The sequence below is a fragment of the Emys orbicularis genome, chromosome 8, assembly GCF_028017835.1.
Source record: "Emys orbicularis isolate rEmyOrb1 chromosome 8, rEmyOrb1.hap1, whole genome shotgun sequence".
NCBI classification, from domain to species: Eukaryota; Metazoa; Chordata; order Testudines; family Emydidae; genus Emys; species Emys orbicularis.
Genome location: NC_088690.1, coordinates 34996831 through 35007866, shown reverse-complemented (window position 1 = coordinate 35007866; position 11036 = coordinate 34996831). Strand labels below are relative to the sequence as shown.

At 45.0% G+C, this 11036-nt stretch overlaps 1 protein-coding gene across 1 annotated transcript in view; it reads right to left on the bottom strand.

Moving 5' to 3' along the window:
* Window positions 1–1627: 1627 nt before the first annotated feature.
* CCDC18 (coiled-coil domain containing 18) overlaps window positions 1628–11036 on the bottom strand; it is a 77958-nt gene continuing 68549 nt past the window's right edge. The window contains exon 28 of the mRNA XM_065409080.1: window positions 1628–2155. Coding sequence (XP_065265152.1) covers window positions 1628–2155 — 528 coding nt within the window. The remainder of the gene's footprint in view (window positions 2156–11036) is intronic.

Below are 11036 nucleotides of genomic sequence, written 5' to 3'. Positions count from 1 at the left end.
GGAGGGGTAGTGGGGGAAGGGGGGGGGGGGATGAGGCTTGACTGCAAAACGTATATAAGAAGAAAAGCTGTTTTTGTTAGTGTGCTTGATTTGAGACGTGCCTGTCTCCTAGCACCGCTTTGAGATCTCAAATAAACTTGGTTTGCTTCTCCACCTGGTGTGTTTATTGATGCGAAGCACACCGGGCCACGAACCTCGCTGTTGCTTTGCCTCGGGCACCCTGTGCTGGCAACACAATCAATATAAATATATTTAACTATGTACATCATTACTAAATTAAAATTTCCTTTTTGAATGCTATGCTGTGTTGCAACAATTCCACTTATGGTTTATTGCTTGTCAGAGGGTGATAGTCTTTCTTCACAATCTTTGTCCCTGAAATAGATACGTATGCTAGTTAAAGTAGTATTTGTAGTCAGAATCTTACTTTCAACTTCCTTGTTTAATTTTCCGGATCAAAATCCATTTGTATTGAGGGTGGTCTTGCAGTAATATCTCTTTATAGTTTTTCTCTTAAATAAGCTCTCTGTTATGGAACTGATCAAACATTAAAATAAACTAGTTACAGCATGTTTGATGTCCACAGTCTCTTTCTCGCATCCTGCAGCCTGGCCTAGAAACGTTAATAGGTGTTGCTTTATAATAGTTTCTACCACAATAAGAGACAACTTCTCTGGAAATCCATAAATGCCAGCATTTAGATACATAATATAATACAAAAGACCCATAGACTAAAATATCTCAATATTTAATAAATAAATATATTTATATATAGTCTACAGGTATCCAACAGTTGCTCAGACTCCACACTGACTTATACCGTACTTTGATAAGAATACAAAAATGGTAATCTTGTAAATAAGAAAACAAATTAAGCAGAATGATTTGTGAAGAAATACTCATATTTATAATCCTATTAAACCCATAAAGATTATACATTTTAAAGGAATAGTGTCATTAGCAACATTACCGTAACTATCAAAATTGTAAGAATTTTAAAAATCAGATTTTTCTCCAGTTGTGCCATTTGTATTCTGCACTTCACTCAGCTTCAATAGTGAAAGTGAACTAGTCAGTTTCATTTGGTTTATAAATCTGTTTCACTTTCCATAAGGAAGTGTTAGCTGCTTGGAGTCACTACTAGGAATAGTTATGTTGTGCCAAACTTTAAAGGCACCAAAGTAAAGGCAAACAAAAACTTCACCTCAAAGAGTGTTATATTCAAGTCCCCAGTATTGTAGGGGGAATTTTTTTTAAAAAAATTCTATTTATTGAAATGCTAATAAAATATATGAATTATGAAATATTTCTATTGACACGGGGGAAATATCTGCTGTCATTTACACAAATATAAACTGGGAGTAGTTCCATTAAAGTTAGTGGAATTATTCTGGTGCAACTGAGAGCAGAACTTGGCATATTATGTCGTCTGCATGGTTTAAACAAAGTGTTAAATTCTGAGCTTTCGTTACTTGACAGTGTATCTTTAATTTAAAAAAAACCCTGGGTGATCTATGAAATGGTCTCACTAAAATGTGATCCACATCCTGGATACATTTGGGAACTTGCCGCCATAAATAAATACAAATGTTAATGAGCCATCCCTATATAAACAGTCACAATTAAATTAAGAATTACTGTACCACAAACCAGATTCTTGATTCTCCTTTGAGTTTGTACCACATGATATTTGTACAGAAGCGTTTTCAGACTGCCTCATTTCTTTGTTGATATATTTTAGCATTCCACTAAGTGTCTGGAAGTCATTACTGTCTGATGTCACATCTTCATCTACAATGTATGTGAGGGGATCGAATGAAGATTCATTCAAACTGTTTGGTGGAGTATGAAGAAAATCCTTTTGACTCTCTGGAATCATTGAGGGCTTTAATGTAAGCATTTGTTTGAAGTCTTTTAACATTGTTTTTGATAGATTTAGAGAATCATCATCTTTAACACCTAGGTCACTAGCACTTATAGAACGACGCAGTTTTCTATGTTTGAAGTATGACGTATGAGAATTTCTGGAAGAATCTTGTTCTTGAACATCAAAGAGCATATGATCTGATAATACAAGCGGGATTGGTAGCTTTTTGATGCCTTCTGTTCTTTCATGCCCAGCAATTCTCGTTTGTAATCTCGTTACTTCAGATTCCTACAATGCAATAAAACAAATATTTTGCATTTTTAAAAAATGCTAATGTCCATGTAAACGTGCAGGACTCACCCCTGCGGCGCCTCCTGCTGGTCGTCTCAGGGAATTAGCGCTTTTCCAGCCTGGGCGCCCTCTGCAGGCTGGTGTCCTGCTTGTTTCCGGGCCCATGTCCCTCCCGGACCCTGGTGCCCTTTTATCTGGGGTGCTGCCCCCTGGCATTAACCCCCACACTCTGCCTCTGGGTCTCCCCTCTCTGGGGAACCCCCAACCCTCTAATCCCCACCTTGCCTCAGTCTGGGCTACTGCCAGTCATCACTAAGCCCCCGCTCCCTGGGGCGGACTACAGTGTAAAAGCCACTCATCATAGGCAAGGGGGTTCGGACCTTCTGCCTTTGCCTGGCTCCCAGTACCTCTGTGGGCCTTGGACCAGGCCCTGCAGCCTGGGGAATTGCCAGCCTGGAGCTCCCCTGGCTCTCCCCAGCCCTGCTTCACTTCCAGTACCCTTTCTGCAGGCAGCCAGGCCCAGCTCCCTCCAAGACTAGAGAGAACGCCTCCTGGGCCTCTGGCTCACAGCCTTTTTATACAGGCCAGCTGTGGCCTGATTGGGGCGTGGCCCAGCTGCTGCCGCTTCCCTCATCAGCCCAGCTTAGCAGCTCTCAGCCACAACCTTCTCCCAGGGCTGACTTTCCCCTTTTCAGCTGGAGTGGGGGAGCTGCCCCACTAAAGTCCATTAGAACTATCCTCTGTATTCTGTGCCATGTGTAAATACATTTCCCACTATCTCCTTAATACCTGTGGAAACATCATAATCCTGCCTGTCACTCAATCCCATAACCTGGGCATCATCTTCGACTTGGAGCTCTCTCTAGGTCTTCATGTCCGGGCTACGTCTAAATCTTGCCTATTCTTTCTGCATAGCATCTACATGGCTAAAACGGTCATCCAGGTTCTCACCTCATGTCTCAATTACTGCAATATCCTTTTCTCTGGCCTTGACAACTGCAGTCTTGCCCTGCTCATATCCATTCAGAATGCTGCCGCAAAGATAATTTTCTCACTCCATCATTAACACCTCCTCTTTGCATCCCCTTCTCTATTACATCAAACACTTTCAAGGCCCTTCGGGGCCTATCCCCACCCTACCGATCATCTCTCACTCACTATAGAGATGTCAAATTTTGCCTCTGACTGGCAAATGATGCCAGCCACCATCATCCACTGGTCACATTTTCACACAAGCTCCTTCATGCTTTCTCCCATGCTGCCCCTCATGCTTGTAAGGAGCTCCCCTGCAAACGTTGACGAAGCTACCTCATTATCTTTCTTCTAATCCCTCCTTAAAACTCTCCATTGCCATGATGCCGACAAAAAAACTGAATGGTTAGGCCACTAATGTGCTGAGACCACTGCCATTCATGCTGACCAATACTGTCTCATTTCCTTGTATTCCTCCAGCCAACAATCTGTTTGTAGATAGATTGTAAGCTTTTCTGGGTCTTTTTATTCTGTGTTTGTACAGTGCATAGCACAACTGGTCCTGGTTATGACTTGCACTCTTAGGCACTACCGTTATACAAACAATAAAATGATGTTTCTCCTGCAAAGTCTCTTAGTACCAACATCAGGGTCAATTTTTATTTGGTGCCAAACAGAAAGCAGCAATATGATCAAAAGCATACAAAAGGGCAGAGTTACGATATTTCCAACATATAAATGCCTGGAATATCATGTGGAAGGCAATCTCACTGTAAGCATCTCTCATTAGAAAAGTGCGCTATCATTTTTCTGGCTTCAAAAACTCACTCTTTGAAAAAAATCAATTTCCAAAATGAAGGACATTAGAAAAAAATGGAGAATGATTGCCATCTTAAATCTACAGAACAAAACATTCACACCAAGATGGCCCATTTGGGACATGCTATAAAACAGTGGAAAAAAAACTGATACCCAGATTGGGGGGAGGGGAATTAACTGCCACCCACACTCAGCACTTCCATGAAGGAAGCCCTCAGCTAGAGTTGGAGTGTACAAGAGGAGACAGAAGTAATGTTTGCCATAAAAACAGAAATTTTATTAGAGTTGACAATCCTCAGTGACATCAATAGTTCATCAATAAAATTTCTCAGAGAAAAAGATGACTACTGGGACTGAGGAACTCCATAATCTATCTAGCACAATGTGAATACTTGTGGAGAGAAAAGTCTGAAAAACTCGCATTTTTAAAGAGATATTATGGGCAGCAAAAATCAGTATAAAAGATGAGTCTCTTGCCAGCAGTCACTGCAAAAATTATAATAAAGAAAATCAAAATCATAAGTTTGAGACAGTTGGGAAAATTAAGATGAGTATAGAAGTAGAATTTGAGAAGCAGTACCTCAAATGTCAAGGGAAGTGAAACATGGCCCTTCTCCTTTCAAAGTTGTAACTAGTGGAGTGGGCAGTGTACTAGCAATAGGCATTAGCAGTAAAGTACCATCTTCTCTCTCAGGGTTTTACACTGCCATCCACCACTAGAGTATCTGAGTGCCTTCTACATAAACTAGATTTAGCAACAGTTATGTCCTTAGTAGGCTTCATGGAGTCTCTGGCTTTCCTCCCTTACTGGGGAATGGGAACTCTACTTGGGGTAGGTTTTCTATTTCTTTCCTGCGAAGAGGAAAAGCAGATGATTGATGTTGTGAATGTCATTCTGCTTATGGTGGAAAAGCTATATCAAAAAGTAACTGGCATTAACTTTGAGAAATCATGGAGGATGGGTGAGGTTCCAGAGGATTAGTGAAGGACAAACATAACACCTATCTTTGAAAAGGAGAATAAAAAGGACTTGTGGAATTATAGATCAGTCAGCTTAATTTTGATACATGGAAAGATACCGGAACAAATTATTAACCAATCAGTTTGAGAGTATCTAGAGGATAATGGGGTTATAAGGAATAGCCAAGCATGGATTTGTCAAGACCAAATCATGCCAAACCACCCTAATTCCTTCTTTGACAGGGTTACTAGCCTAGAGGATAGGAGGCAAGCAGATAATACACCTCTACCCCAACAGAACGCGACCCGATATAACACGAATTCGGATATAGCGCGGAAAAGCAGCGGGGAGCCCCGGACCCTTTAAAGTGCCACCCGAGCCCCGCTGCTTTGCCGCGTTATATCCGTATTAGTGTGGAGCCCGGGGCCCTTTAAATCCCCGCCTGAGCCCCGCTGCCGGAGCTCCGGCGGTGATTTAAAGGGCCCAGGGCTCCCTGCAGCGGCTGGCGCACTGGGCCCTTTAAATCCCCGCCAGGGCTCCGGCAGCCAGGCTCAGGTGGTGATTTAAAGGGCCAGAGGCTCCAGCCGCTGCGGCTGGAGCACCAGGCCCTTTAAATCACCGCTGGGGAAGCCAGTCCAGTCCGGCACGGCGTACCGGCTCGAACCCGATATAACGCGGTCTCACCTATAAGGCGGTGAGATTTTTTGGCTCCCGAGGACTGCGTTATATCGGGGTAGAGGTTAATACTATATTTTGATTTTAGTAATGCTTTTGACACAATCCATATGACATTTTCATCTACAAACTAGGGAAACATGTTAGACAAAATTACTAGGTGGGTGCACAACTGGTTGAAAGACCATACTCAAAGAGTAGTTATCAATGATTTGCTGACAAGCTGGGTGGGGGATGGAGGGGTCCCTATCTAATAGGATCCTGCAGGAGTCAGTCCTGGGTCCAGTACTATTCAATATTTTCATTAATGATCTGGATAACGGAGTGGAGAGCAGGCTTATAAAATTTGTGGATGACACCAAATTGGGAGGGCTTGTTAGCACTTTTGATGACAGGATTAGAATTCAAAACAACTTTAAACAAATGGATTTCAGACCAATTCTCCAATAAGATGAAATCCAATAAAGAAAAATGCAAAAGTACTACGCTTATGAGGGGAAAAAATGAAATGCACAACTACAAAATGGGGAATAACTGGCTAGGCAGTAGTACTGCTGAAAAGGATCTGGGGGGTTATACTGGATCACCAGATTGAATATGAGTCAATGTGATGCATTTGCAAAAAAGGCTAACATTCTGGGGTATATTAACTGGAGTGTTGTATTTTAGGACATGGGAGGTAATTGTCCTGCTCTACTCGGCACTGGAAAGGCCTCAGCTGAAGTATTATATCATATTGGGCAACACACTTCAGGAAAGATGGGGAAACAGTCCAGGGAAGAACAACAGAAACGATAAAAGATTTAGAAAACTTGACCGAAGAAGGTTAAAAAAGTTTAGTCTTGAGAAAAGAAGACTGAATGGGACCTGATAACAGTTTTCAAATATGTTAAGGGCTATTATAAAGAGGATGGTGACCAATTATTCTCCATATCTACTGAAAGTAGGACAAAAAGAAATGGGCTTAATCTGCAGAAATGGAGATTTATATTAGATATTAGGAAAAACTTTCTAAGTATAAGGGTAGTTAAGCTCTGGAAAAGAGTTCCAAGAGCTGTTGTGGAATTCCTGCCAAAGAAGGTTTTTAAGAACAGGTTGAACCAACACCTATCAGGAATGGTCTTGATTTAGTAGGTCTCCTGCCTCAGCACAGGAGGCCGTACTTGGTGATCTCTCAAGATCCCTTCCAGTCCTACATTTCTATGATTTCCTAAAGGTAATCAGATTAATCTAACCTCCTCTGAAAGTTCATTCTACAGCTGGATCCCTTCAACTGAGAATAGTTTGTCTTGATTCTTATGCACTTTATTCTGGGCTTTGTGATCTGCATTGTCCCAGAGGAGCAGGACGGTCTACCTCTAAATTAGAACATCTACTGAAGAAACTTTTATCTAACATAGCACATTAGAACAAAGAAACCTGTTAAAGAAGTGTTAGACATCACCATACAGAGGTACTCCTGCTAGTTATACACTAGGTGGTAACACTGGAATTTTGACACTCTGATACCTGTTGTATTTTAGCTATTCCCTTTAAAAAGAGTGGGGCCATCTAGCTATTTACATCCTGCACCTATATCTGTGCCCTGGTCTACACTACAAGTTTAGGTCGAATTTAGCAGCATTAGATCGATTTAACCCTGCACCCGTCCACACGATGAAGCCATTTTTGTCGACTTAAAGGGCTCTTAAAATAGATTTCTGTACTCCTCCCCGACGAGAGGATTAGCGCTGAAATCAACCTTGCTGGGTCAAACTTGGGGTAGCGTGGACGCAATTCGACGGTATTGACCTCCGGGAGCTATCCCACAGTGCTCCATTGTGACCGCTCTGGACAGCACTCTCAACTTAGATGTACTGGTCAGGTAGACAGGAAAAGCCCCGCGAACTTTTGAATATCATTTCCTGTTTGGCCAGCGTGGCGAGCTCAGAAGTGACCGTGCAGATCTCATCAGCAGAGGTGACCATGGAGTCCCAGAATCGCAAAAGAGCTCCAGCATGGACCGAATGGGAGGTACTGGATCTGATCGCTGTATGGGGAGAGGAATCCGTGATATCAGAACTCCGTTCCAAAAGACGAAATGCCCAAATATTTGTAAAAAATCTCCAAGGGCAGGAAGGACAGAGTCTATAACAGGGACCCACAGCAGTGCTGCGTGAAACTTAAGGAGCGCAGGCAAGCCTACCAAAGAACCAGAGAGGCAAACGGCCACTCCGGGTCAGAGCCCCAGACATGCCGCTTCTATGATGAGCTGCATGCCATTCTAAGGGGTGCCCCTACAACTACCCCACCCCTGTGCATGGACTCCGTCAATGGATTCTCACGCAACAGGGATGTGGATTTTGGGGACGAGGAAGATGATGATGAGGAGGAGGTTGAAGATAGCACGCAGCAAGCAAGCGGAGAAACCGTTTTCCCCGACAGCCAGGAACTATCACCCCTAGAGCCAGTACCCTCCCAACCCACCCAAGGCGGGCTCCCGGACCTTGAAGGTGGAGAAGGGACCTCTGGTGAGTGTACCTTTGTAAATATAATACATGGTTTAAAAGCAAGTGTGTTTAATGATTAATTTGCCCTGAAGACTTGGGATGCATTCACGTCCAGTACAGCTACTGGAAAAGTCTGTTAACGTGTATGGGGATGGAGCGGAAATCCTCCAGGGACATCTCAATGAAGCTCTCCTGGATGTACTCCCAAAGCCTTTGCAAAAGGTTTCTGGGGAGGGCAGCCTTATTCCATCCTCCATGGTAGGACACTTCACCATGCCAGGCCAGTAGCACATAGTCTGGAATCATTGCAAAACAAAGCATGGCAGCGTATGGTCCTGGTGTTTGCTGGCATTCAAGCAACATCCCTTCTTTATCTCTCTGTGTTATCCTCAGGAGAGTGATATCATTCATGGTCACCTGGTTGAAATAGGGGAATTTTATTAAGAGGACATTCAGAGGTGGCCATTTCTCCTGGGCTGTTTGCCTGTGGCTGAACAGAAATCATCCCCGCTGTTAGCCACGCGGTTGGGGGAGGGGTGAAGCGATCATCCCAGAGAACTGGTTGTGTGTGGGGGGTTTAGTTGGGTTTGTGCTGCACGTTAACCCAAAAACCGCAGCCCCTCCTTTTAAATGGCCAACCCAACAGGTGCTTGGTATGGGAAATGAGGGCGCTGAAACCATTCCGACATGTTATGAAGGTTAAAGAAGCCAAAAGACTGTGGCTTACCATGTCTGCCTGCAAGCCGAATTCTGTTGCCCGCCGGCCCTGCGTGTGATCTCTCACACCAAACTGGCAGGCCCTCAATATAAGAGGCAAAATGCGACCTTGTAAAGAAAGGACATGTGCTACGTAATGTTAACAGCTTGGTTCACCGTGAAAGAGTCTACCCATTGTTCTCTAAAATGTGTCTTTTTAAATACTACTCTCCCTTTTTTTCCCCTCATGCAGCTGCAAATGTTTCAACGCGCCCTCTATCATCTCCGTCCCAGAGGCTAGTGAAAATTAGAAGGCAAAAAAACCGCACTCGCGATGAAATGTTCTCTGAGCTCATGCAGTCCTCCCACACTGAAAGAGCCCAGCAGAATGCGTGGAGGCAGATAACGTCAGAGTGCAGGAAAGCACAAAATGAACACAAGGACAGGAGGGACGCACGAGAGGAGAGGTGGCGGGATCAAGATGATAGGTGGCATCAGCATGATGAGAGGAGGCAGAAAGCAATGCTGAGGCTACTGGAGGATCAAACTGATATGCTCCGGTAAATGGCTGAGGTACAGGACAGGCAGCAGGAGCACAGACCGCCGCTGCAGCCCCTGTGTAACTAACCGCCCTCCTCCCCAAGTTCCATAGCGTCCTCACCCAGACAACCAAGAACGCGGGGGGGGGGGGGGCCCTCCGGGCACCGAACCACTCCACCCCAGAGGGCTGCCCAAGCAACAGAATGCTGTTTTGAAGTGCAGTGTGGCCTTGTCCTTCCCTCCTCCGCCACCCTACCCGGTGCTTCCCTCCTCCCGCACCCCTCCTGGGCTACCTTGGCAGTTATCCCCCCATTTGTGTGACGAATTAATAAAGAATGCATGAATTTGAAACAATTACTTTATTGCCTCTGCAAACGGTGATCGAAGGGGGGAGGGGAGGGCAGTTGGCTTACAGGGAAGTAGAGTGAACCAAGGGGGCGGGTTTTCATCAAGGAGAAACAAACAGAACTTTCACACCGTAGCCTGGCCAGTCATGAAACTGGTTTTCAAAGCTTCTCTGATGTACAGCGCGCCCTGCTGTACTCTTCTAACTGCCCTGGTGTCTGGCTGCGCGTAATCAGCGACCAGGTCATTTGCCTCAACCTCCCACCCCGCCATAAACGTCTCCCCCTTACTCTCACAGATATTGTGGAGCACACAGCAAGCGGTAATAACAATGGGAATATTGGTTTCGCTGAGGTCTATCCGAGTCAGTAAACTGCACCAGCTAGCTTTTAAACGTCCAAATGCACATTCTACCACGATTCTGCACTTGCTCAGCCAATAGTTGAACAGCTTCTGACTACTGTCCAGGGTGCCTGGGTATGGCTTCATGAGCCATGGCATTAAGGGGTAGGCTGGGTTCCCAAGGATAACTATAGGTATGTCAACATCCTCAACGGTTATTTTCTGGTCTGGAAAGTAAGTCCCTTGCTGCAGCCGTTCACACAGACCAGAGTTCCTAAAGATGCGAGCGTCATGTACCTTTCCCAGCCATCCCATGTTGATGTTGGTGAAACGTCCCTTGTGATCCACCAGTGCTTGCAGCACCATTGAAAAGTACCCCTTTCGGATTATGTACTGGCTGCCTTGGTGCTCCAGTCCCAAGATAGGGATATGCATTCCGTCTATCGCCCCACCACAGTTAGGGAATCCCATTGCAGCAAAGCCATCCACTATGACCTGCACATTTCCCAGAGTCACTACCCTTGATAGCAGCAGGTCAGTGATCGCATTGGCTACTTGGATCACAGCAGCCCCCACAGTAGATTTGCCCACTCCAAATTGATTCCCGACTGACTGGTAGCTGTCTGGCGTTGCAAGCTTCCAGAGGGCTATCGCCACTCACTTGTGAACTGTGAGGGCTGCTCTCATCTTGGTATTCTTGTGCTTCAGGGCAGGGGAAAGCAAGTCAAAGTTCCATGAAAGTGCCCTTACGCATGCAAAAGTTTCGCAGCCACTGGGAATCATCCCAGACCTGCAACACTATGCGGTCCCACCAGTCTGTGCTTGTTTCCTGGGCCCAGAATCGGCGTTCCACAGCATGAACCTGCCCTATTACCACCATGATGTCCAAATTGCCAGGGCCCGTGCTTTGAGAGAAGTCTGTGTCCATGTCCTCATCACTCTCGTCACTGCGCTGCCGTTGCCTCCTCGCCTGCTTTTGAAGTTTCTGGTGCTGCATATACTGCAGGATAATGCGAGTGGTGTTTACAGTGCTCATAAC